The sequence below is a fragment of the Pelodiscus sinensis genome, chromosome 18, assembly GCF_052426305.1.
Source record: "Pelodiscus sinensis isolate ZL-2025 chromosome 18, ASM5242630v1, whole genome shotgun sequence".
Taxonomy (NCBI): domain Eukaryota; kingdom Metazoa; phylum Chordata; order Testudines; family Trionychidae; genus Pelodiscus; species Pelodiscus sinensis.
The window spans coordinates 30,648,503-30,674,912 of record NC_143069.1 but is presented as its reverse complement, the minus strand read 5'-3'; the positions used below and the strand labels follow the sequence as shown (position 1 = coordinate 30,674,912).

Genomic DNA, 26,410 nt, shown 5'->3' with positions numbered 1-26,410 from the left:
GCCTGCTTCTGTGATAGAAATTCATCCTGCATGTTTCCCTCCCAGCCTGCCAGTGCCACCCCATTGGGGCAATTGGCACCATGTGCAACCAGACCACGGGGCAGTGCCAGTGCAAGATGGGTGTCACCGGGCTCACCTGCAACCGCTGCGCCCAGGGCTTCCAGCAGAGCCGCACAGCTCACATCCCCTGCATCCGTAAGTCTGCCACTTGCACATGCCCTCCAAGTATAACCCCCTAGACAGAACCCTTGTAGGTTGCCCAGTATGGTAACCAGGAATGGCCCTTATACTCTGCTCAATATGGTAATCAGAAATGGCCAGTATACTCTGTTCAATATGGTAATCAGAAATGGCCAGTATACTCTGTTCAATATGGTAATCAGAAATGGCCAGTATACTCTGTTCAATATGACAACCAGGAAGGGCCAATATATTCTGCTTAATACAGTAACCAGGCTGGGCCCATATATTCTGCTCAATACGGTAACCAGGAAGTGCCTATATACTTGTTCAGTAGGGTGACCAGATGTCCTGATAGTAAATACTATGTCTTATATAGGCAATTCAACCCTCCCCCCCGTTTGTCACACTTCCTACGTAGTCACCCTAGTTTGGTGCGGTCAACATACCAAGATGGGTGTTTGGTTCAGGACGGTGACTAGGAAGGGCTGTATATTCTGCTCAATAAGGTAGTTACATAGAGCCCATATATTCTGTTCAAAATGGTAATTAGGCAGGGCCTGGCCACCAGATAGGGTCTATATAACATGTGCTGGACAGTTGCCAGTCTGGGCCCATATACCGTGTTCTATGTGGTAACTAAATGAGGCCTATATATACTGCTCAATATGGTAGCCAGGCTGGGCCAGTATATTCTACTGAATGTGGTCATTGCAGAGCCTTTATTTTCTAATCAATATGGTAAAGCGGTAAGGTCCCCAAATTCCGTTTAGCAATGTCACTTGTAACATAGACATCCTGCCCAACAATAAATCCACCAATCAGACCCTGCCCAGGCACAGCAATCCAAGAAGTCCTGCCTCTGAGGATTGCATAGGAGAGAGAGAGAGAGAGAGAGAGAGAGAGAGATGCTAATTCAGGAAGTGATGTCATAGCTCAGGATCTGAGCTCCCACTTAGGGCATTTCAGGAAGTCCCGCCAGAAGGGGAGGAGCTAATTCAGGAAGTGACATCATCGCTCTCCAGATGAGTGGCATGTTGCATAATGCAGTGTTTCTCAATCTTTTTTAAATAAAGTATCCCTTTAAAAAAAAATTATAAGTATCCACCTGTACCTAAAGTTTTCAGACACCCAAATTATTTTTTTTTACCACTGCAACACATTTGTTTAAACAACTCAATTGTAGCCAGGTGAATGATGAAATTTTTGGGTGCAAAAAGTACAAAAATAATAAAGCGCTGTAAAACTTACAACAAAAATTTAGTTTTCTCCAAATTTCAGTTGTGTTGACGTCCCTAAAGGTACCCTAAAGGTACTCGTACCACTGGCTGAGAAACACTGGTGAAATGCACTCCAGGAAGGCCCACCTCTAGCTGTACATTGGGGGTGGGGTTTGTTAATTCAGGAAGTGACATCATAGATCTGGTGTGGCCTGTGTGCAGCCCTTTGTGAAGGCCTGCCTTTGAGGGGGGGTGGAGGATGCCAGTTCAGAACGGGGAGTATGGCACTTCAAGATGTCCCGTTGCCAGTGGAGGAAGGGTAGAGAGAGAGAGAGATTGTCATTCAGGAAGTGATATCATAACTCTAGAAGGGAGTCATAGTACATCCAGGAAGCACAAATGCGAATTCAGGAAGTGACATCATAGTTTATGGCTTCAACCTCCTCTGGCAAGTAGGCAACATGGATCATGCCTGGAACATGCTTAGTGGCATGCAAAGGCCGTGTTTTGCGCATGCATGAGTTTGGGAAGGGGTGACTCTGAGCAGGATCACGTTTAGTGACTCCACCCGTCTTTCCCTCCCAGGTGTTCAAGAGGTGATGACCACTACAGCTACCTACCCTCTGGAGTGGAACACAGGTGCCTGGGGAAAGGGGGGGGATCAAATGTGGCCCCCACTCGCATTTCAGAGCCTCAGGATGGAGAAGTCACCCCCACTGCTGCCTTTCTGCCCTGTGCAAGGCATTGTTCATAGAGAGGATAACTGCCTACTACTGCTACAAGCTAGGGAAAGTCCCTTCTTTAGCATGACTAATGGAGGATCATGGCTTTCAGGGATTGAAGGTGGGGTAGGTGTGTCAAATCTTGCTAGCAAGGCTTGATGGAGGGTGCTGCAATGCACTGTGGGTTGTGGAATCTGTGGGTTCCTGGCATGAGCCAGCCAAATATATTGTTTCTGATGGAAGGGAATTTGGGCGGTGGGGAGAGTGCTGAGAAAGTAGGGGCATCTGGTAGGCTGGGATAGAACCGGCAGAGGTAGGAGAGGTCAGAAGAAGGGAAAGGGAGGAGGAGGACGATGGGAAGAAGAAGGAACTATAAGGAAGGGGGCATATGGCTAAATACATCCCATGGGATACCTATAAAGAAGACCCTCCCCAATGGAATTTCAAAGGCTGTCGGCAGGAAGTGATGTCATAGCTATTGTGCCGTGATCTGTGGCACTCCAGGAAGTGGGAAATGGTATTTCATAGACCTGGAAGTGTGACACAGTGTAGAACAATCCAGGAAGCCCCGCCTCCCAAGTGGGGGAAAATGCTTATTGAGGAAGTGACATCATAGCTCCAGAGCTGTGCCATAGGGTGAGATAGTCTAAGTGGAGGGCGAACACAAATATGGGAAATGACATCATAATCCCAGAACTACGACCGGCGACCCGGCACACCAGGAAGTCCTATCGCAAGGAGAGAGGCATGCTACTTCAGGAAGTGACCTCATAGCTCTGCTGTTGACCTATAGATCCTGCCTTCAGAGGGGAAGTGACACATGCACATTGAGGAAGAGGTAGATAGTTTCAAAGGTGCACCAGGGCCGTTCGGTACTGCAGGAAATTCCGCCTGCAAAGAAGCAAGAATGCTAATTCAGGAAGTGACATCACTGAGCTGGACATGGAGGTCCTGCCTCCAACATGAGAGCAGTAGTTGCAAGGGGAGGGTGGGAAGTGTTGAAGGCGTGATCTGGGGCAGAGGCTGGACCGTCTGTGAGAGACAGGTCGGGGTGAGGAGCCAGGGACGGGCTAACCACATGTATCCACGTACCCCCCTGTGTGCTCTGCCCCCAGGCACCGAGTGCCGGACTCACTGCAACCCCTCCCACGGCCGCGTCCACATGAACCTGCGAAAGTACTGCAAGAAGGATTACGGTAACATTCACCAGACATCATTATATCTATCTAATCTATCCCCACCCCCATCTATCTATCTATCTATCTATCCCCACCCACCCCATCTACCCCCTCTTCTCCATATTCTTCCTTCTATTTAGCTGTCTCTGAGGGTGAAAATGTATGAGAGAGAGAGAGATGGGGTGGGTGGGGAAAAATAGATAGATAGATAGATAGATAGATAGATAGATAGATAGATAGATAGATAGATAGATAGAGGGGGTGGGTGGGGATAGATAGATAGATAGATAGATAGATAGATAGATAGATAGAGGGGGTGGGTGGGGAGAGATAGATAGATAGATAGATAGATAGATAGATAGATAGATAGATAGATAGATGGGGTGGGTGGGGATAGATAGATAGATAGATAGATAGATAGATAGATAGATAGATAGATAGATAGATAGATAGATAGATGGGGTGAGTGGGGTTAGATAGAGGGGGTGGGTGGGGAGAGATAGATAGATAGATAGATAGATAGATAGATAGATAGATAGATAGATAGATAGATAGGTGGGTGGGGATACATAGATAGATAGATAGATAGATAGATAGATAGATAGATAGATAGATAGATAGATAGATAGATAGAGGGGGTGGGTGGGGATAGATAGATAGATAGATAGATAGATAGATAGATAGATAGATAGATAGAGGGGGTGGGTGGGGAGAGATAGATAGATAGATAGATAGATAGATAGATAGATAGATAGAGGGGGTGGGTGGGGAGAGATAGATAGATAGATAGATAGATAGATAGATAGATAGATAGATAGATAGATAGATGGGGTGAGTGGGGTTAGATAGAGGGGGTGGGTGGGGAGAGATAGATAGATAGATAGATAGATAGATAGATAGATAGATAGATAGATAGATAGATGGGATGGGTGGGGATAGATAGATAGATAGATAGATAGATAGATAGATAGATAGATAGATAGATAGATAGAGGGGGTGGGTGGGGATAGATAGAGGGGGTGGGTGGGATAAATAGATAGATAGAGGGGGGTAGGATAGATAGATAGATAGATAGATAGATAGATAGATAGATAGATAGATGGGGTGGGTGGAGATAGATAGTCTGTCTGTCTGTCTGTCTGTCTGTGGATGAGTAGATGGATGGACGGACGCGCAGAGACGGGCGGGTGCTATTTATTCCCCCGCCCTGCTCCGTGCAGGATCGGTCCCTGCCCCCCACCCTTGCTGTGACAACTGCCCGGCAGGGAATTCTCCCGCGCTGTGGGGGTGACCCTGAGCCGGAGCTCAGGCCTCAAGGCACAAAGGGCACTAGGAGCCGCTAGGGCTTTTCCCCAGGGATTATTGGGGATTACGCGGGTGAGCTGCCTGCTGCCTCTGGCCTCGGCCCCGTGAGCAGCCGAAGGGCAACGGAGCACACACACCCTGCGCAAAGGGCACTGGGGGCCCAGCCTGCTCCACTCTGCCTCCCCCTACCATCCCTCCCACCTTTGTGTGTCCATCCCCTCCCCCAGCCACCTCTACGTCCAGTCCCCATCGCTGGCTCTCAGGCCGCAGCGCCAGATCCGAAATACCCTGGAGCGGCCAGGCAACCAAGCACTGGGCATGATCCAGCCTGGGAGAGCGGGGCTTTCCCTGGGGTTTCGAACTGCTGGGCCTGGCAGGGGAGGAGGGGGGTCCACTGGAGGCGTCTCCCACTGGGTATTGATCAGTATCAATCTAGATCCATGGTTGGCACTGGCTAGCACCGCATGTGCTTTGGGTATCATTGAGTATCGCTAGCCATCGCTGGTTATCATGGTTTTGCTGTGCATCACTGGGTATTATTGGGGTTAAGGGGTGATGTAGGGTATTACTGAATATTGCTAGGTATTATTGGGGTTCAAGGATATTATAGGGTATCACCAAATATTGCTGGGTATTATTGGGGTTCAGGGGTGTTGTAGGGCATCTCTGGATACCACTGGGCATTATTGGAGTTCAGGGGTATTGCAGGGTATCACTGGATACCACTTGGTATTATTGGAGTTCAGGGGTATTGCAGGGTATCACTGGATATCACTTGGTATTATTGGGGTTCAGGGGTATTGCAGGGTATCACTGGATACCACTGGGTATTATTGGAGTTCAGGGGTATTGCAGGGTATCACTGGATACCACTGGGTATTATTGGAGTTCAGGGGTATTGCATGGTATCACTGGATATCACTTGGTATTATTGGGGTTCAGGGGTATTGCATGGTATCACTGGGTATTATTGGAGTTCAGGGGTATTACAGGGTATCACTGGATATCACTTGGTATTATTGGGGTTCAGGGGTATTGCATGGTATCACTGGGTATTATTGGAGTTCAGGGGTATTGCAGGGTATCACTGGATACCACTGGGTATTATTGGAGTTCAGGGGTATTGCAGGGTATCACTGGATATCACTTGGTATTATTGGGGTTCAGGGGTATTGCATGGTATCACTGGGTATTATTGGAGTTCAGGGGTATTGCAGGGTATCACTGGATACCACTGGGTATTATTGGAGTTCAGGGGTATTGCAGGGTATCACTGGATATCACTTGGTATTATTGGGGTTCAGGGGTATTGCATGGTATCACTGGGTATTATTGGGGTTCAGGGGTATTGCAGGGTATCACTGGATATTATTGGAGTTCAGGGGTATTGCAGGGTATCACTGGATATCACTGGGTATTATTGGGGTTCAGGGGTATTGTAGGGTATCACTGCGTATTATTGGGGTTCAGTGGGGACTGCTCGGTATCACAAGGTATTGTTTTCAGTGGCTATTGCTAGCTATCCCTGCATATTGTTGGGGTCAAGGAGCATGGCTGGGTTCCCATGGGTATTGCTGGGCACTGTTGGTGGTAATTGGGCACTGTTGGGTTTCAGTGAGCGTGGCTAGCCGTGCTGCCTCTTGGTGGGCGTCACTGACTATTGGTAGGCATATTGGTATTACTAGGCATCTTCAGTATGAGACATTGCTAAGCGTTGTTGGGTATTGGTGAGCATGGGGCATGCTGGGCACTGGTCAGTCTTGCTGGGGATCGGGGAGCACTTTGGAGCATTGTCAGTGTCAGGGAGCTCTGCTGGGCATTGTGGGTAAGTTGCACTGGTACTGGAGTGTGCCCTTGGCCACTGATGAATAATGCTGGGGACTGATGAGAATCACTGGGTATTGGTGGGGATCACTGAGATTGATGGCTATCACTAAGGATTGGTGGGCATCAGCAGGTATTGGCAGTGTTGGCTAATGCTGTGTGCTGAGTGGTGGTGTCCTTGGAGAATGTTTGACACCAGTGGATAACGTTGCATGGTGAGTCTTACTGAACATTGGTGGACTCTGTTGGGCACCATTCAGTGTTGGTATCAGCATCATTGACTAATGTTGGGTATCACAGGGTATTGGTTGGGTTGGGCAAGTATCACTGAGTATTGTAGGGTAAGGGTATCATTGCTTATGATTGATTGGTTTGGGCAGGTATCATTGAGTATTGGAGGATATGGATATCGTTGCGTATGACTGGGTATTAGTTGGTTTGGGCAGGTATCATTAAGTATTGTTGGGTATTTGTGTCATAGGCCAGTGTTGAGCACCATTGGGTGTCATTGGGCTTGGTGGGGGTTGGCGTCGTAGGCTAATGAGCATCGTTGTGGTCATTGGGGTTGGTGTTGTAGACCAATGAGCATTGTTGGGGTCATTGGGTTTGGCAGGGGTTGGTGTCGTAGGCGAATGAGCATCGTTGGGTGTCATTGGGGTTGGCGGGGGTCGGTGTCATAGACCAATGAGTATCATTGGGGTCATTGGGGTTGGTGTCGTAGACCAATGAGCATCGTTGGAGTCATTGGAGTTGGTGTCGTAGACCAGTGAGCATCGTTGGGGTCATTGGGGTTGGTGTCATAGACCAATGAGCATCGTTGGGGTCGTTGGGGTTGGTGTCGTAGACCAATGAGCATTGTTGGAGTCATTGGGGTTGGTGTCGTAGACCAATGAGCATCGTTGGGGTCATTGGGGTTGGTGTCGTAGACCAATGAGCATCGTTGGGGCCATTGGGGTTGGTGTCGTAGACCAATGAGCATTGCTGTTGGGTCTCATTAGCGAGATTTGTCATTGGCTCCTGCTGGGGATCGGGGAGGATCCGTGACCGGAGAGTATCTGGCCCCTCCCTGACCGCTGGCCTCCCCCTGCAGTGCTGCGTGCCCAGCTGCTGGCCATGGTGGAGTCGGGCGAGTGGTGGAAGTTCACGGCCTCGGTGCTGGCGGTCTATCGGCAGCGCCGGGTGCCCATTCGCCGGGGCGAGCAGCCGCTTTGGGTGCCCCAGCAGGACCTGGCCTGTGGCTGCCTGCACCTCCAAGTTGGCAAGGCCTATCTGGTGATCGGGAACGACGCGGAGTCGCCCGACCCGGCGCGCCTGGTGCTGGACAGGAACAGCCTGGCACTGCCCTGGCGCGACGTCTGGGCCCACAAGCTCCGGCGCTTCCAGCAGCAGAACCGGCGGGGCAAGTGCCGGAGCCCCTGAAACCCACGGATGGAAATGCTGGGGACCCCAACACACCAGGCACCCTAACACCCACCGGCGGGGTCTGTACCGCCTGGCACGGCTCCCCCAGATCCTCAAGCCCTGAAATGGGGCCCGGCTCCCCATAATCCCTGAGAATCCCCTATATTCAGACCCTCCCCCCTCCCCCCAAGCACAGTGCAACCCCACCTCCCCATAGCCAGCCCGGGGGGGCCCATGCCCACCCCACTTCCCTCACTCCACATTTTTGCAGTCAGGTTTCGGGGGGGGGGGGGGAGGAGTAAAGACCAAAGTTGACCTTTGACCTGCTTTTGCACTTGTAAAAACGATACATGGAATAAAGCGAGAAATTATTTTACTCTCCAGAGAGAGTCTCTTTCCTGGGAAGTGGGCAGGGTACCAGTGCTGGGGGGGGGGGGTTAAGAATGGGGCAGGAGACCTGTCCCCTCTAGGGGGCGCCAGCTTCTAGGGCCTGGCTGGCTTGGGGGGCAAGTAATAGTGCAGGAGCCTTTCCCCTCTGGGGGGCGCTGGCTATCACCCGGCCCCAGGGCAGGGCCTGGCTGGCTCTTCAGGGTGGGAAGGGGGATGGGACCTTTGATGTCCTGGTTCCCAGCTGCCCCTGTCAGTGGGGCGGAGGTGGGGCAGGTGGCCGGGTGGGGGGGGGGGGGGTACGTCCTGCCTGAACCAGCCTTGTTGCTGTTGCCCGGAACAGATAGGCTGGTGCAGGCGTGAAATCGGCTTCTGTGACGGGGGGGGGTCCAGTTACTGACGGGGGAGGGCGGCTCCCCACTGCCCCTTTCACACCTTCCTGCCCATTTACACCCTGCCCCCAGCCCCGCCCAGCCTGGGCCGCATGAGGGGGCCAGCCCCTCCCCACAAGGCCCCAGCTCCAAAGACACCCTCAGGACTCTCCCCCCTTCCCTCTGGCGGCCTGGCCCTGCACACACGCACCCCCACCCCCGCTGGCTTGGCCCTGCACCCACCTATCTGCCTGGCCCTGCATCCCTGCCCCCCCATCCCTCTGCCGGTCTGACCCTGCACCCCCTTCCCCCGTCTCTCCCCACCCTTCCAGTCACCCCCATATCTCCTTCTCCAGCCCCAAAAGCACCCATCCTCCGATCCTCATAGAGACTTTTCATCCATCTATCGCTACCCCCCCCCCAGTTTTTTTCTGCCGTATCGTTACCTGTATGACTGGGGTGGGCTATGGGTGTAGATGGGCCCGTGAGTCTGAGCTGGGGCAATGGGGGGGGGGGGCTCCCGGCTGCAGCCCCCACCAGGGATGAAGGGATGTTGGGTTCATCTCCCGAGCCCCAGTTAATACCCCCACTCCCTCACCAAGCTGGGGGGACGGTTGTGGGCAGGTGCCAGGGAGGCTCAAGCAGGCAGGGGTACAGGACGTGGGGGGGCTGAGTTGGATGCCCGGTGTGTCCATGGGGGGTGCCATGGGGCAGCAGGAGTCCTGGCGAGGCCTGGCACGGACCCTCCGTATAGGACACCGCGCCACCTATGGATCTCAGAGCCCCTTAAGTGGCCCCCATCACCAGGCTCCCCCACCCGCCCTCACCCCCATTTCTGGATCAGCTTTGCCCTCTGGTGGCAGGTCCCTGCAGGGCAGCTGCACACTCTGGGGCTGGAATTACAGCCACATGCCTCGGCTCTGCGGGTATTGCAGGGTTAATGCAAGGGCTCGTGGGGGGGGGGGGTGTCTCTGTTCTGCAGGGAGGGAAACTGAGGCACAGATATTGATGAGCCCAATGGGCTGGAGAGGGACAGAGGCCGGGAACAGAACCCTGGATCTTTCCCGCCTCAGCTCTGGAAGGGGAGTTAGGTGTAATGGTTAAAGTGGGGGGGGGCTGGGCCTTTCTCACTGCACCCCACCCCCCCATATACACACTCCATGAGAGACTCCAGCCTGCACCTCCCGGCCTCCCCACCAGGGGTCTCTGTGCAGCGCCGCGGCTCATGGGCACAGCGGATAAGGAGCCGGTGCAGGGAGGCGGCCACTCTCTGAGCCTGGCCCAGCCTCGTCCGCACCCGACGCTGGGGGGGGGGAAGGGGGGTTCCCGTCGAGAGCCGACTTCGCATGCCCCCGAGCAAGGTAAGTGCCTGGCATCACTGACCCTGACCTTGACCCTGACCTTGACCTTGACCTCAGACCCTGTAGACCAGTGTTTCCCAAACAGTGTTCCCCGAACCCCAGGGTTCTGCAAAGTGAAACTCAGGGTTCCCCGAGAAAATTTGACCCCCCTGCGGAGCCTGTAGGCAGCTCCCATTGGAGCCGTGCTGGGGGGGGGTGGCCTTCTGGCGGATCCACCACCCACTGCGGCTGCCCCACCACCGCCAGGCCCCCTCCGCACCCTGCAGGACGGCCCCTGGCCCACGGGGCCTCCGGTGCCGTGCAGCCTCCTCCTCGGGTGCAGGCGGCGGCTAGTTACAGCAGCCGCTGCTGCCAGGAGGGAGGGGTGGCTGGGTCCGAGGCGCCATGTAGCCGCTCCGGGACCTGGGTGTTTTTATACCACCGCCTGCGCTCCAGTAGGGGCCGCACAGAACTCGGCTGGGGCGTGCTCGGGGCGTGCTCGGCTGCCTTTCTCTCTCCCCCACCCTCCTCCCCGCCCTGCTGGGGAAGTGGCAGAGTCTGGCTTGGTGGGGAAGGTCGGGGTTTCTACACCCCCTCTCCCACCCTGCCGGCAGGCAGCCTGACAGGGTGCTGCAGCTGCACTGAGACCCCCTCTACGTGGGGGGGCGCAACTGAGCTCCCTCTCCCGCCCCCTGCTGGGAACCAGAGGGTGTGCTTGGTGGCGTTCCCTGCTGCAGCAGGGTGCCAAGCCAGGTAAACATCCCCGCTCATGCCCAGACCTCGCTCACTCCTCTTCCCCCGCCTCCCCCGCTCGCTCTCGCACCCTGCCCCATAGCGTAAGACTGTTATTGGGGGATCCGCTAAATTCTTTCGAGTTGAAAAGGGTTCTGCGGCCAAATAAAATTGGGAAACACTGCGCTAGATGATGGAAAACGCATCAAGCTCCCCCTGCACCCCTAGCTCCAGCTCCTCCCCGCACCTCACCCCACCCCTAGCTCCAGCTCCTCCCCGCACCTCACCCCACCCCTAGCTCCAGCTCCTCCCCGCACCTCACCCCACCCCTAGCTCCAGCTCCTCCCCGCACCTCACCCCACCCCTAGCTCCAGCTCCTCCCCGCACCTCACCCCACCCCTAGCTCCTGCTCCTCCCCGCACCTCACCCCACCCCTAGCTCCTGCTCCTCCCCGCACCTCACCCCACCCCTAGCATCAGCTCCTCCCCGCATCTCACCCCACCCCTAGCTCCAGCTCCTCCCCGCACCTCACCCCACCCCTAGCTCCTGCTCCTCCCCGCACCTCACCCCACCCCTAGCTCCTGCTCCTCCCCGCACCTCACCCCACCCCTAGCATCAGCTCCTCCCCGCATCTCACCCCACCCCTAGCTCCAGCTCCTCCCCGCACCTCACCCCACCCCTAGCTCCAGCTCCTCCCCGCATCTCACCCCACCCCTAGCTCCAGCTCCTCCCCGCACCTCACCCCACCCCTAGCTCCTGCTCCTCCCCGCACCTCACCCCACCCCTAGCATCAGCTCCTCCCCGCATCTCACCCCACCCCTAGCTCCAGCTCCTCCCCGCACCTCACCCCACCCCTAGCTCCAGCTCCTCCCCGCACCTCACCCCACCCCTAGCATCAGCTCCTCCCCGCACCTCACCCCACCCCTAGCATCAGCTCCTCCCCGCACCTCACCCCACCCCTAGCTCCAGCTCCTCCCCGCACCTCACCCCACCCCTAGCTCCAGCTCCTCCCCGCACCTCACCCCACCCCTAGCTCCAGCTCCTCCCCGCATCTCACCCCACCCCTAGCTCCAGCTCCTCCCCGCATCTCACCCCACCCCTAGCTCCAGCTCCTCCCCGCACCTCACCCCACCCCTAGCATCAGCTCCTCCCCGCACCTCACCCCACCCCTAGCTCCAGCTCCTCCCCGCACCTCACCCCACCCCTAGCTCCAGCTCCTCCCCGCACCTCACCCCACCCCTACCTCCAGCTCCTCCCCGCACCTCACCCCACCCCTAGCTCCTGCTCCTCCCCGCACCTCACCCCACCCCTAGCTCCAGCTCCTCCCCGCACCTCACCCCACCCCTAGCTCCAGCTCCTCCCCGCACCTCACCCCACCCCTACCTCCAGCTCCTCCCCGCACCTCACCCCACCCCTAGCTCCAGCTCCTCCCCGCACCTCACCCCACCCCTACCTCCAGCTCCTCCCCGCACCTCACCCCACCCCTAGCTCCAGCTCCTCCCCGCACCTCACCCCACCCCTAGCTCCAGCTCCTCCCCGCACCTCACCCCACCCCTACCTCCAGCTCCTCCCCGCACCTCACCCCACCCCTAGCTCCAGCTCCTCCCCGCATCTCACCCCACCCCTAGCTCCAGCTCCTCCCCGCATCTCACCCCACCCCTAGCTCCAGCTCCTCCCCGCACCTCACCCCACCCCTAGCTCCAGCTCCTCCCCGCATCTCACCCCACCCCTAGCTCCAGCTCCTCCCCACACCTCACCCCACCCCTAGCTCCAGCTCCTCCCCGCACCTCACCCCACCCCTAGCTCCAGCTCCTCCCCGCACCTCACCCCACCCCTAGCATCAGCTCCTCCCCGCACCTCACCCCACCCGGGTAAATTCTCTGTTTGTACGGATTTCTCTCCACTCCCTGCCTCCAAGCCCAGAAAGTAACCAACACCCCCAGCTGGGCAAAGCACAACCAAGGCTACAGGGGAAGAGGTTAGGGTTTGATTCATGGCTATTTCCTTGGGACGTAAGAACATCAGAACGGCCACAAGGGGTCAGACCAATGGTCCATCCAGCCCAGATCCTGTCTTCCGCGAGTGGCCAATGCCAGGTGCCACAGAGGGGGTGAACAGAACAGGGAATCCTCAGGTGTTCCCTCCCCTGACTCTGCATTCCCAGCTTCTGGCAAACAAACACCCATCCCTGCCCAGCCTGGCTGATTGCCATCGAGGGGCTTATCCTCCATGAATTCATCTAGCTCCTTTTTGAACTCTGTTACAGTCTTGGCCTTCACAACCTCCTCTGGCGAGGAGTTCCACAGATAGCATGAAGAAATACTTCCTTGTGGCTGTGTTAAACCTGCTGCCTGTTAATTTCATTGGGTGGCCCCCAGTTCTTGTGTTCTGAGGAGTAAAACACACCTCCTTAGTCACTTTCTCCACCCCAGCCCTGATTTTATAGGCCTCCATCCTATCTACCCTTAGGCGTCTCTTCTTCAAGCAAAACAGTCTCAGTCTTAATAATCTCCCCTCTCACGAGAGCAGGTCCAGACCCCGCATCTCGTGTGTGGCTCTTCTCTGCACCTTCTCCAAGTCCAGTCTGACCTTTTGGAGCGAGGGCAACCCCATCTGCAGGCAGGATTCCTGGGGCGGGGTAGCCACGCATTGTTTGAGCTGCTCACAATTTGGGATGTGAATGGATAACCAGTTAACTGGTAAGCATCACCCTTACCAGGTGATGCTTACCAGTTACAGTGAATTGGCAGGGGCTGGAGCAGCAGCACCCCTCCCCCCCCTCCCCCTGTCCCCATTTAAGCGATTAATTGGTTAAACATAACGTTCGGCCCGTTAACTGGTTACACAGGATTTTACATCCTCAGGATTAACTTCCTGCCTTTCCCTGTCTGCTGTTATTTGGTAACCATCGTCAGACCCCCCCGCACCGCCCCCTGAGCCCCCCCATCAACTAATTCTCCCATCGTCTGTCCCCCCCACCGCCTGACCCCCCATCAACTAATTCTCCCATCGTCTGTCCCCCCCACCGCCTGACCCCCCATCAACTAGTTCTCCCACCGCCTGACCCCCCATCAACTAATTCTCCCATCGTCTGTCCCCCCGACCGCCTGACCCCCCATCAACTGGTTCTCCCACCGCCTGACCCCCCATCAACTGGTTCTCCCACCGCCCCCTGACCCCCCCACCGCCTGATCCCCCATCAACTAATTCTCCCACCTCCTGACCCCCCCCATCAACTAATTCTCCCATCGTCTGTCCCCCCCACCGCCTGATCCCCCATCAACTAATTCTCCCACCGCCTGACCCCCCCATCAACTAATTATCCCATCATCTGTCCCCCCCACCGCCTGACCCTCCCTGCAATTAACACAACTAGCCTGCGTGTGTGTGTGTGTGTGTGTGTATTCCCCTCCCCCCCAACACACCAGGAGGGAGCAGCGCTGGACACCGTCACCCCCCCCCCCCCCCCCCAGCAGGAGACAGGGCTACACACACGTAGGGGGCAGGGCTGGACAGACGTGCATACCAAGGGGCGCAGCGACACCCACACCCTCCAACAGGGGGCGGGGCCACACACGGGGGGAGGGGGACGCCGGCTGTTCTCACCGGAGCCCTCGGGGCGGGATCCCCTCTGGCCACGTCACTGCCCGGCGCTGGGGGATTCCCCCCTCCCGCGCGGTGACCTGGATCCGCACAGGGCCCCATTGTGCGGGGCGGGCGGGGCCCTGGGAATCGGACACTCAAGGAGGCGGCCTGGAAAGACACCGGAGGGTAACGGGCTGGGCCGCGGCCCCTGGGGGGCCAAATCCTGCCCCCCCCCCGGCCTTGCCGGTGCCCCTCGCTCCCACCCCCCAGCCCTACCCCCCAGCCCTGCCGGTGCCCCTCGCTCCCACCCCCCAGCCCTGCCCCCCAGCCCTGCCGGTGCCCTTCGCTCCCACCCCCCAGCCCTGCGCTCCCACCCCCCAGCCCTGCCGGTGCCCCTCGCTCCCACCCCCCAGCCCTGCCCCCCCCAGCCCTGCCGGTGCCCCTCGCTCCCACCCCCAGCCCTGCCCCCCAGCCCTGCCGGTGCCCCTCGCTCCCACCCCCCAGCCCTGCCCCCCCAGCCCTGCCGGTGCCCTTCGCTCCCACCCCCCAGCCCTGCCCCCCCAGCCCTGCCGGTGCCCTTCGCTCCCACCCCCCAGCCCTGCCCCCCCAGCCCTGCCGGTGCCCTTCGCTCCCACCCCCCAGCCCTGCCGGTGCCCCTCCCTCCCACCCCCCAGCCCTGCCCCCCAGCCCTGCCGGTGCCCCTCGCTCCCACCCCCCAGCCCTGCCCCCCCCAGCCCTGCCGGTGCCCTTCGCTCCCACCCCCCAGCCCTGCCGGTGCCCCTCCCTCCCACCCCCCAGCCCTGCCCCCCCAGCCCTGCCGGTGCCCCTCGCTCCCACCCCCCAGCCCTGCCCCCCCCAGCCCTGCCGGTGCCCTTCGCTCCCACCCCCCAGCCCTGCCCCCCCCAGTCCTGCCGGTGCCCTTCGCTCCCAGACCTGCCCCCCCCAGCCCTGCCGGTGCCCTTCGCTCCCACCCCCCAGCCCTGCCGGTGCCCTTCCCTTTCTCTAACTCTGCACTACAGGCCTGTCCTGCCCGCTCTCCCCAGTGGGTGCCTAGGGGGCGATCCCGGGGGGGGTTGGGAATTGAGGGGCAGGAGGGGGTTTGGCGACAGGCGGGGGGTGAATGGGGTGGGCGGGGGACCCTGTCACGCAGGGCTGGGGCAGCCGGGTGCTGAGGGTCCCCGACCTCTCCCCCTCCCCAGCTCCATGGCGGACCCCGGCCCACGCTGGCTGCGCTATGAAGGCCTCCTGCTGCCCGCGCTGGTTCACAGTGCCGAGAGCCTGCGCTACGCCCGGCTCCGCTTCCAGGTGCGAGATCAGGACGTCTTCAGCATCACCTACCCCAAATCCGGTGAGAGCCCCGCGCATGAGAGACCCCCCTGCACCTCTGCCCTGCCCCCACAGCCCCACCGCGCCCCTACTGCCCCTGCACCCTACACCTCCCCCGGCCCCGCCCCCGACGCCCTGAACTCCCCACAGCACCCCCACACCTACCCCACATCAACTGAGAGACCTGGGACGCCCCTGGTCCCCTCCCTCAGTGCCCCAGACATCCCCCGCCCCCATCCCTAGCTCCTGCTGCCCCCCTCGTAAGTCTGCAGGACTCCCCCCTCCAGGCCCCACCCCTGGGATCCCCCCTCCTAAACACTGCAAGCCTGCGAGCAGCCCACCATCTCCCAGAGCCCCCAGGTCCCCCCACTTCCTACCTCCCCCAGCCCTTAACTCCCCACCTTTCCCCCGCCCCGCACATCCTACCCCATCCCCCTCCACCCCGGCGGAGCCCCCTTCGGATGGTGTTTCCCTATTCCCTCTGAATTTGTGAACCCCTCCACTGCCCTGAATTCCAGGATCTCCCCCACTCCTTGCACCCCAACATCCCCCCACCCCTCTGAAACCTCCAACCCCCACCCCATCTTCTCCCCGTGCTTCCCCCCCAACCTGACTCCAATTACCCACCCCCCTCCAGTCCCTTTCTCACTCCCTCCCCCGATATCTACCCAGCCCCCAGCTCCATCATTTCCCCCCTTCCCACAGGCACCACCTGGATGCAGGAGCTGCTGACCCTTATCCACAGCGATGGGGACCCCCAGCTGGCGCAGTCGGTGCCCTCCTGGGAGCGGGTGCCTTGGTTGGAGCAGATCACGGCAGCCGGGTACCTGGAGAACCGGCCCTGCCCACGGCTCGTCTCATCCCATCTGCCCTGTGACCTCTTCCCCTCCAGCATCCAGGGCTCCAACGCCAAGGTGAGGGGCTGCAGGGCAGGGGCTGCAGGCTGGGAGTGTGGGGCACCGCTGAGTCCCTGTCCCTGTCCCAGGTGATCTATACCATGAGGAACCCCAAGGACGTCTGCGTCTCCCTCTATTATTACTCGAAAATGGCCTCGTTTCTGGAAACCCAGGAGGATTTTGGGGAATTCGTGGAGCAATTCAGCGCAGGCAAAGGTAGAGGCAGCGCGGGGCAGTGGTCAGAGCCGGGGCGGGGTACTCCTGGTTCGGGGAGGGGTGTGGGGCTGGGAGCTGCGTGCGCCCAGCCTGGCCCCTCCGTTGGCTCCCTTCCTGACCTGGCGTTTCCCTCGCTCCCTGCCCCCGGGGCTCCCAGTGCTCTTCGGCTCCTGGTTCCAGCATGTCAAGGGCTGGCTGGGCATGAGGGACCGGCTCCGCTTCCTGCTCCTCACCTACGAGGAGCTGCACCAGGTGAGAGAGCGGGGCCAGGGAGCGTGCGTGGGCCGAGCTACCTCCATGTCCCCCCCATCCCATCCCCCATCCCCCATCCAATGCACCCGCCCAGCTACCGCTGAGCCCCCCAGCCCGTCCCCCGTTCAACCCACCGGCCCAGCTACCTCCGTGTCCCCCCCATCCCATCCCCCATCCAATGCACCCGCCCAGCTGCCGCCGAACCCCCCCCAGCCTGTCCCCCATTCAACCCACTGGCCCAGCTACCTCCGTGTCCCCCCAGCCCGTCCCTCACCCAACCCACTAGCCCAGCTACCTCCGTGTCCCCCCAGCCCGTCCCTCACCCAACCCACCGGCCCAGCTACCTCCATGCCCCCCAGCCCGTCCCCCGTCTAAACCACTGGCCCAGCTACCTCCGTGTCCCCCCATCCCATCCCCCGTCCAACCCACCAGCCCAGCTACCACCGCGTCCCCATCCCATCCCCCATCCAACCCACCGGCCCAGCTACCACCATGTCCCCCCAGCCCATCCCTCACCCAATCCACCAGCCCAGCTACCGCCGTACCCCCCCATCCCATCCCCCGTTCATCCCACCAGCCCAGCTACCGCCGTGTCCCCCCCATCCCATCCCCCATCCAACCCACTGGCCCAGCTACCTCCATGTCCCCCCATCCCATCCCCCGTCCAACCCACTGGCCCAGCTACCTCTGTGTCCCCCATCCCATCCCCCGTCCAACCCACTGGCCCAGCTACCGCCGCATCCCCCCCATCCTGTCCAACCCACCAAACCCACTACCACCGCATTCCCCCACCATCCTATCCCCCGTCCAACCCACTAGCCCAGCCACTGCTGCATCCTGCCCCTCCTTTCCCACCCCAACCCGCCATCCCAGCCACAGCTGCGCCCCTCCCTCCCCCAACCCCCTCTGCAATCCACTGGCCCAGCCACTGCCATGCCCCCCCCCATACGAGCCCTCCATCCAACCCCCCAGCCAGCCACTGCTGTGTCCTGTCCCTCCCCAAGCCGCCAGCCCAGCCACGGCCATGTCCCCTCCCCCAACCTACCCCCCCATCCAACCCGCAGGCCCAGCTACTGCCCTGTCTTCCCATCCTCCCCCAGCAACCCACAGGCCCAGCTCCTGCTGCGTCCTGCCCCTCCTGTCCCAGCCCCCCCTCCCAAACCGCCCATCTGAACCATGGGTCCTTCTACCCCAGTGTCTTCCCCAGCCTGAAGCCCTCCCCAGTCAGACCCCGAGGCCCATGGACCCCGGTGTCCCACCCTCTTCCAGGACCTGCGGGGCAGCGTGCAGCGGATCTGCCGGTTCCTGGGCAGGGAGCTGGAGGAGCGGGCGCTGGACGCGGTGGTGGCCAACGCCTCCTTCCAGGTCATGAAGCAGAACAAGATGTGCAATTACAGCCTGGTGCCCCAGGACATCATGGACCAGCGGATCAGCCCCTTCCTGAGAAAAGGTGGGAGAGAGGGGGAGCCCCGGCCTGTCCCAACAGGGGCGCCATAGGGGGGCTCCCGGCTACCCCAGTCCGGCCTGTCCCAGCAGGGGATCTGCCTGGGGGTTCCCAGCTGCACCATCCCAGCCTGTCCCACCAGGGGGCGCCATGTGGGGGGGTCCTGGCTTGTCTCAACAGGGGCACTGTGCAGGGGTTCCCGGCTTCAGCAGCCCAGCCTGTCTCAGTGGGAGGCACCGTAAGGGGGTTCCCGGCTACACCAGCCTGGCCTGTCCCAGCAGGGGCACTATGGGGGGGGGGGGCAGCTATGCCAGCCTGGCCTGTCCCAGCAGGGGGCACCGTGCAAGGGTTCCTGACTATGCCAGCCCGGCTTGTCCCAGCAGGGGGCGCCGTGCAGGGGTTCCTGACTATGCCAGCCCGGCTTGTCCCAGCAGGGGGCACCGTGCAGGGGTTCCCGGCTATGCCAGCCCAGCTTGTCCCAGCAGGCGGCGCCGTGCAGGGGTTCCCGGCTATGCCAGCCCGGCTTGTCCCAGCAGGGGGCGCCGTGCAGGGGTTCCCAGCTATGCCAGCCCGGCTTGTCCCAGTAGGGGGCGCCGTGCAGAGGTTCCCGGCTATGCCAGCCCGGCCTGTCCCAGCAGAGGGCGCTGTGTGGGTGCTCCCGGCACAGGGGCTCAGTGGAGGAGTCGCTGACCCCTTCATTCTGTGCTTCCCCTAGGGGTGCCTGGCGACTGGAAGGGGCACTTCACGGCAGCACAGAGCCAGGCCTTTGACCAGCTCTACCGGGAGCAAATGCAGGACGTGGATGTCCAGTTCCCTTGGGACGAGGCCTGAGGAGCCCCCTCCACCGAGCCACTACAGTCTGTCGGGACCCCTAGACCCTTGTGTGTGGGCACTAGAAGAGTCTGTGAAGCTGGGGTCAGAACTCAGGAGTCCTGGCTCCCAACCCCCACCCTGCTCTAACCACTAGTCCCCGCTGCCCTCCCAGAGCTGGGGTAGAACCCAGGAGTCTGAATCCCACCCCACCACCCTGCTCTAACCACTAGTCCTCACTCCCCCCTAGAGTCAGGGAGAGAGCCCAGGAATCCTGGCTCCCAGACTCCCTCACCACTAGTCCTCACTTCCCTCCTTGAGCTGGGATAGAACCCAACTCACTCCCATCAACCACTAGTCCCCACTCCCCAGCTCTAGAGCTTGCCCCTGGCCCCTCCTTCCATCTGGGCTGATCTGTGTTCCTGCCTCAGTTTCCCTCTATGTGGAACAGAGCTGAACTCCCTCTCCTGCATGAAGGCTGGGCCAGAGTGTCACTAACAAGCCCTGCTCCAGAGCCTGCAGCCACTGGACCAGCCACCCCGGGGCGGAGCAGCTCCAGAAACGCAGGGGAGGGGCGAGGGGCGAGGGGCTTGGTTCTGAAGCCCCTAGAGGGCGCTGTGCCCCGTGCAGAGGTTCTGGGCCAGGCCTTGCCGGGGCTCCCCTCCCCTGGCCCCAGCCCATGGCACTCCCCCCCCCCACCCCTCTGGTGCACACAGGGCTTCCCACACAGACCCTCTCTCCATTTCTGCTTCACCCTTGCTGGATTAGAACCCTGCCCCCTCCTGCCTGCCTGAGTCCCCCAGCACCTGCCTGCACCCCTCTGTAAGGGGCTGGGGGATTGGCTGGGGCGGGGGGGGTGACAAACCCAACCTCCTTCCATCTCCAGCAGGCACTGCAGCCTGGAGTCCCTGCCCCCCTCCCCCAATGGTGACCCTTTTGGGGGACTACCTAGTGAATCAGCTGCACCAGGGCCCCGCCTTGGGAAAAACTCTCCCAGCCACCCTGGGGCTGGCCAGTCCCACTCCCTCCCAGCCTGCCCCAGCAGGGGGCGCTGTGGTTTGGTCTCCTAGGCTGGGCCTGGCCAGCCCTGCTCCCACCCAGCCTACCCCAGCAGGGGGCGCTGTGGTTTTCTCCCCTGCCCAGCCCCATTCCCTCCCAGCCTGCCCCAGCAGGGGGCGCTGTGGTTTTCTCCCCTGCCCAGCCCCATTCCCTCCCAGCCTGCCCCAGCAGGGGGCGCTGTGGTTTTCTCCCCTGCCCAGCCCCATTCCCTCCCAGCCTGCCCCAGCAGGGGGCGCTGTGGTTTGCTCCCCTGGCCAGCCCCATTCCCTCCCAGCCTGCCCCAGCAGGGGGCGCTGTGGTTTGCTCCCCTAGGCTGGGCCTGGCCTGCCCTGCTCCCTCCCAGCCTACCCCAGCAGGGGGCGCTGTGGTTTTCTCCCCTGCCCAGCCCCATTCCCTCCCAGCCTGCCCCAGCAAGGGGCGCTGTGGTTTGCTCCCCTAGGCTGGGCCTGGCCTGCCCTGCTCCCTCCCAGCCTACCCCAGCAGGGGGCGCTGTGGTTTTCTCCCCTGCCCAGCCCCATTCCCTCCCAGCCTGCCCCAGCAGGAGGTGCTGTGGTTTGCTCCCCCAGGCCTTGGCATCCGGGAGCGGGGTTCTGAAGCCCCTAGAGGGGGCTTGATTATCCATTAGGCACAATGGGGCCTAGGAACAAGTTTAAGGCCCACAACGCAGGCACAGTGGACGCAAGTCCCCTTATCCGCCGATTAACTATCAGGCCCATCCTCGCTGTACCTGGAGCACACAGAGTGGCTCTCGCTTGTACCCTGAACTGCTCCCGGGGCGGGCCGTTTTCCAGTGGGCGATGTGCGGCGTAGCGGGGACGGGCCTTTCTCCCTTCAATATTTCTATATGCAGTGGAGTCCCGATTAGCCGACCTTCCGCTTTCTCCGACACAGCCGCACCGACACACGTACAGTCTCGCATGATATTCTTATTGATAAACTAGGCAAATATAACTTAGATAGGGCCACGATAAGGTGGGTGCATAATTGGCTGGATAACCGTAGTCAGAGAGTTGTTGTTAACGGTTCTAAATCCTGCTGGAAAGGGATAACAAGTGGAGTTCCGCAAGGGTCTGTTTTGGGACCCGTACTGTTCAATATCTTCATCAATGATGTAGATATTGGGATAGAGAGTACGCTTATTAAGTTTGCAGATGATACCAAACTGGGTGGGGTTGCAGCTTCTTTGGAGGATAGGGACATAATTCAACATGACCTTAGCAAGTTAGAGAAATGGTCAGAGGTAAACAGGATGAGGTTTAATAAAGAGAAATGCAAAGTGCTCCACTTAGGAAGGAACAATCAGTTCCATACATACAAGATGGGAAGCGACTGTCTAGGAAGGAGCATGGCGGAAAGGGATCTAGGGGTCATAGTGGACCACAAGTTGAATATGAGTCAACATTGTGATGCTGTTGCAAAAAAAGCAAATATGATTCTAGGTTGTATCAACAGGTGTGTTGTAAGCAAAACTCGGGAAGTCATTCTGCCGCTCTACTCTGTACTAGTTAGGCCTCAGCTGGAGTACTGTGTCCAGTTCTGGGCGCCACATTTCAAGAAAGATGTGGAGGAATTGGAAAGGGTACAGAGAAGAGCGACAAGAATGATTAAAGGTCTAGAGAACATGACCTATGAAGCCAGGCTTCATGAACTGGGCTTGTTTAGTTTGGAAAAAAGAAGATTAAGGGGGGGACATGATAGCGGTTTTCAAATATCTAAAAGGGTGTCACAAGGAGGAAGGAGAAAATTTGTTCCTCTTGGTTTCTGAGGACAGGACAAGGAGTAATGGGCTTAAAGTGCAGCAGGGGAGGTTTAGATTGGACATTAGGAAAAAATTCCTAACTGTCAGGGTGGTCAAATATTGGAATAAATTGCCAAGGGAGCTGGTGGAATCTCCCTCTGGAGATATTTAAGAACAGGTTAGATAGACATCTGTCAGGGATGGTGTAGACGGAGCTTGGTCCTGCCTTGAGGGCGGGGGGCTGGACTCGATGACCTCTCGAGGTCCCTTCCAGTCCTATGATTCTATGATTCTAGGACGCCCTGGTCCCAGCCCACTGTGGCCGGGCCACTCCATGGCCTGTCGTGGAGAGTTGGGAGCCTCTTGGCACGAGGCCTCTTGGGGGCGGCAGTTGCAACGGGGGCGACACGGGAAGCCACGATGGCTGCTCCGTGCTCAGCCGCTGTCCAGGGGCTCCCGCAGCCAGGCCAGGCCCGCCCCAGCCACGCTGGCGACGCTTGCTGGGGGGTGACACGCAGCCCCGGCCCTGCCCGCGGATTGGCGCAGCCTTGTGACAGGGCCGCCTGGCTCCCGCTTCCTGCTCCTGCTCCTCCCTTTGCGCGGTGGGGACTAGGCCGGGCAGCGGCCCTTTCAAACCCAGCCCTGACTCCAGCGAGCAGGGGGGACCAGTGCGTGACATCCATCTGCGGGGCATGTGCAGGGCTGAGGGGCGCGGGCTGGCGCTGCCTCCGGGAGGCGGGGAAGGGGCCGAGCCATGGCCGCTGTTGGCTGCTTTGTCTCCGAGCTGTTCGGGGCGCAGCACACTGGCAGCCCGCAGCGGTGTGGGGACCCCCTGGGCCGCTCGCAGGGCACAGCTGGTACGGGGGGTGATTAAGGGGAGGGCTGGCTAAAGCCGTCTGGACCCCCCTCAATACAGCGAAGAATTTGTTCACATCCCGGGCCGTTTCCGTATTATCCGACGTTTTTGTTACTCTGATCGCCTGTCGGTCCCGGTTAGGTCGGATAATCAGGACTCTGCTGTAATCGAATTAGGAGAGGGCCGAGGGCCTACGAAGACCCTAATCCGGCCTGGTTACCGGCCCCCCTCGGACCTGCCGTCCCCCAGCTGAGCACCCGGCCCGGGGATTGTGAACGCAGCAGAGGGAGGGACGTCGCACCAAGCCCAGAGAGTCAGAGAAGGCTTGGAAGGTGCGAAAAGAAACCTGAGGTGGGGACTGGGCGTGTTCCCAGTAATGAACTGGCTAGAACCCAGAGTTATTCCGGTTACTAACAGGCTGGAGCCTGCTGTTCTTACCGATGAATAAACGGGCTAGAATAATAAACAGTCTAGAGCGAGGTGCTCAAACTTTTTGGGCTGCGGCTGCCTCTGCTTGGATCACCAGCCAGCCACCCGACATGTCAAAATGGGTGCAGGATGGACTGAGGGTGGGGGTCTGGGGGGGAGGTTGGGTGCAGGATGAGTTGGGGGTGCGGGGTCTGGAGGGGAGGTTGGGTGCAGGATGAGTTGGGGGTGTGGGGTCTGGGGGGGAGGTTGGGTGCAGGATGAGTTGGGGGTGCGGAGTCTGGGGGGGAGGTTGGGTGCAGGATGAGTTGGGGGTGCGGAGTCTGGGGGGGAGGTTGGGTGCAGGATGAGTTGGGGATGGGGGTCTGGCTGGGAGGTTGGGTGCAGGATGAATTGGTGGGGGTCTGGCTGGGATGTTGGGTGAAGGATGAGTTGGGGGTGGGGGTCTGGGTGGGAGGTTGGGTGAAGGATGAGTTGGGGGTGCGGAGTCTTGGGGGGAGGTTGGGTGAAGAATGAGTTGGGGGTGCGGAGTCTTGGGGGGAGTTTGGGTGCAGGATGAGTTGGGGGTGCGGAGTCTTGGGGGGAGGTTGGGTGCAGGATGAGTTGGGGGTGCGGAGTCTTGGGGGGAGGTTGGGTGCAGGATGAGTTGAGGGTGTGGAGTCTGGGGGGGAGGTTGGGTGCAGGATGAGTTGGGGGTGCGGAGTCTGGGGGGGAGATTGGGTGCAGATTGAGTTGAGGGTGCGGAGTCTGGGGGGGAGATTGGGTGCAGGATGAGTTGGGGGTGCGGAGTCTGGGGGGGAGGTTGGGTGCAGGATGAGTTGGGGTTGCGGAGTCTGGGTGGGAGGTTGGGTGCAGATTGAGTTGAGGGTGCGGAGTCTGGGGGGGAGATTGGGTGCAGGATGAGTTGGGGGTGCGGAGTCTGGGGGGGAGGTTGGGTGCAGGATGAGTTGGGGTTGCGGAGTCTGGGTGGGAGGTTGGGTGCAGATTGAGTTGAGGGTGCGGAGTCTGGGGGGGAGGTTGGGTGCTGGATGAGTTGGGGGTGCGGAGTCTGGGGGGGAGGTTGGGTGCAGGATGAGTTGGGGGTGCGGGGTCTGGGTGGGAGGTTGGGTGCAGGATGAGTTGGGGGTGCGGAGTTTTGGGGGGAGGTTGGGTGCAGGATGAGTTGGGGGTGTGGGGTCTGGGGGGGAGGTTGGGTGCAGGATGAGTTGGGGGTGTGGGGTCTGGGTGGGAGGTTGGGTGCAGGATGAGTTGGAGGTGCGGAGTCTGGGGGGGAGGTTGGGTGCAGGATGAGTTGGGGGTGTGGGGTCTGGGGGGGAGGTTGGGTGCAGGATGAGTTGGGGGTGCGGAGTTTTGGGGGGAGGTTGGGTGCAGGATGAGTTGGGGTGGGGGTCTGGGTGGGAGGTTGGGTGAAGGATGAGCTGGGGGTGCGGGGTCTTGGGGGGAGGTTGGGTGCAGGATGAGTTGGGGGTGCGGGGTCTGGGTGGGAGGTTGGGTGCAGGATGAGTTGGGGGTGCGGAGTCTGGGGGGGAGGTTGGGTGCAGGATGAGTTGGGGGTGCGGAGACTGGGGGGGAGGTTGGGTGCAGGTTGAGTTGGGGGTGCGGAGTCTGGGGGGGAGGTTGGGTGCAGGATGAGTTGGGGGTGCGGAGTCTGGGGGGGAGGTTGGGTGCAGGATGAGTTGGGGGTGCGGGGTCTGGGGGGGAGGTTGGGTGCAGGATGAGTTGGGGGTGCGGGGTCTGGGGAGGAGGTTGGGTGCAGGATGAGTTGGAGGTGCGGGGTCTGGGGAGGAGGTTGGGTGAAGGATGAGTTGGGGGTGCGGGGTCTGGGGAGGAGGTGGGGTGCAGGATGAGTTGGGGGTGCGGGGTCTGGGTGGGAGGTTGGGTGCAGGATGAGTTGGGGGTGCGGGGTCTGGGGAGGAGGTGGGGTGCAGGATGAGTTGGGGGTGCGGGGTCTGGGGAGGAGGTTGGGTGCAGGATGAGTTGGGGGTGCGGGGTCTGGGGAGGAGGTGGGGTGCAGGATGAGTTGGGGGTGCGGGGTCTGGGTGGGAGGTGGGGTGCAGGATGAGTTGGGGGTGCGGGGTCTGGGGAGGAGGTGGGGTGCAGGATGAGTTGGGGGTGCGGGGTCTGGGTGGGAGGTTGGGTGTAGGAGCAGGCTGGGGGTGGGGGTCTGGCTGGTCTACCAGCCAACGGGAGCAGCGGGAAAAGCCTCCAGGTGACCCGTTCCCCAGTTGGAGGAGAGGGGAGCGGCCGTGTACAGATCCTCTTCCTCCCCTCGCTAACTGGATCCGGTCTCCCAGGCTCAGGCCTCCCCCCTCCCTGCAGAAGGAAGCCAACCTTGGAAAAGGGGGGCACATACAGGGCTCTACTATAAACCACTGCCGGGGGGAAGGAGAGGGGGGAGCCCTGAATCCATGGCCCATCTGCAAGATGGTCACAGATCCCTAGTGCTCCATGGAGAACACTTTGAGACCCACTCAGTCTAGAACCTGAATTTATCCCGTTTCCTTTCCTGGCTAAAAGGTGTTTTCCCCCCCATGGGTCCAGCCAGTCCATGCCTGCCCAGACTGTGTCTGCCCCATGCCAGAGCCCCTCCTGCGCTCTGCATCCCCCCCAGACGTGGTTTGCCCCAATGCCCCTCCCCCCATTTCATAGCTTCCTCGCTGTGCCTTGTCTAGGGGGTGTCTGTCCATGGCCAGGCCAGACTCACTCCTGGGTGAGTTAGCGCCCAGAGCCGTGCACCCCAGGGCCACATCTGCCCCCAGCAGCTTCGCTCCCTCCCCCTCCCTTCCGAGGTTTGGCAGGCTGCCAAACAGAGAGCCCCGAATATCCCTCTGGCTGCCGTCCCGCCATGGAGTGGGAACCTGGCTTTCCCTGCCCACTGAGGGGGGTGCAGAATAGGGATGTGAAGGGTTAAGCGGTTACCCAATAAGCATCACCTGCAGCCTGGCTAGGCAGGTGCAGGCCCGACCTACGGGATCCCCGTGAAACGTCACGTTTACACGGTCATCCACGGCTCACCTTTGCCAACACGGGCGTGGAGGGGGGTGCCTGTTTGTGCAGGGCTGTACCACCTGCGAACCCCTCCAGTGAAACAGCACCAATCCCAGGGGGCCAAGCTGTCCTCTGAGGGGGATGTGCACCCCAA

At 60.1% G+C, this 26,410-nt stretch overlaps 2 protein-coding genes across 8 annotated transcripts in view; both read left to right on the top strand.

Moving 5' to 3' along the window:
• The window catches only part of NTN5 (netrin 5), a 30,115-nt gene extending 21,915 nt beyond the window's left edge, over positions 1-8,200 (top strand). For both annotated transcript variants that reach the window (XM_075915412.2, XM_075915413.2), the window contains exons 4-7: positions 46-195; positions 1,986-2,039; positions 3,238-3,318; positions 7,520-8,200. In XM_075915412.2, coding sequence (XP_075771527.1) covers positions 46-195; positions 1,986-2,039; positions 3,238-3,318; positions 7,520-7,848 — 614 coding nt within the window. In that variant the 3' untranslated portion in view covers positions 7,849-8,200. The remainder of the gene's footprint in view (positions 1-45; positions 196-1,985; positions 2,040-3,237; positions 3,319-7,519) is intronic.
• A 1,642-nt stretch (positions 8,201-9,842) lies between these two features.
• LOC142823779 (sulfotransferase 2B1-like) lies at positions 9,843-22,328 on the top strand. 6 transcript variants are annotated; one of them, XM_075915144.2, is made up of 7 exons: positions 9,843-9,949; positions 15,445-15,593; positions 16,277-16,485; positions 16,557-16,683; positions 16,841-16,935; positions 18,205-18,385; positions 19,095-22,328. In XM_075915144.2, the coding sequence occupies exons 2-7, from the start codon at positions 15,449-15,451 to the stop codon at positions 19,208-19,210; spliced, it is 873 nt and encodes a 290-aa protein (XP_075771259.1). In that variant the 5' UTR covers positions 9,843-9,949; positions 15,445-15,448; the 3' UTR covers positions 19,211-22,328. The 6 variants fall into 6 exon arrangements, 4 of the variants coding, with proteins under 4 accessions (XP_075771259.1, XP_089626195.1, XP_075771258.2 ...); XR_012898900.2 differs by lacking the exon at positions 9,843-9,949 and adding an exon at positions 14,228-14,431 and having other exon boundaries at positions 18,143-18,385; XR_012898899.2 differs by lacking the exon at positions 9,843-9,949 and adding an exon at positions 14,228-14,431 and having other exon boundaries at positions 18,131-18,385.
• Positions 22,329-26,410: the final 4,082 nt, after the last annotated feature.

Excerpts from the sequence above, each read along its gene's own strand:
- LOC142823779 (XM_075915144.2), top strand. The coding sequence starts at position 15,449 with ATGGCGGACCCCGGCCCACGCTGGCTGCGCTATGAAGGCCTCCTGCTG. Across the intron at positions 16,936-18,204 it reads CCTACGAGGAGCTGCACCAG|GACCTGCGGGGCAGCGTGCA; the intron begins GTGAGAGAGCGG and ends ACCCTCTTCCAG. Across the intron at positions 18,386-19,094 it reads CAGCCCCTTCCTGAGAAAAG|GGGTGCCTGGCGACTGGAAG; the intron begins GTGGGAGAGAGG and ends TGCTTCCCCTAG.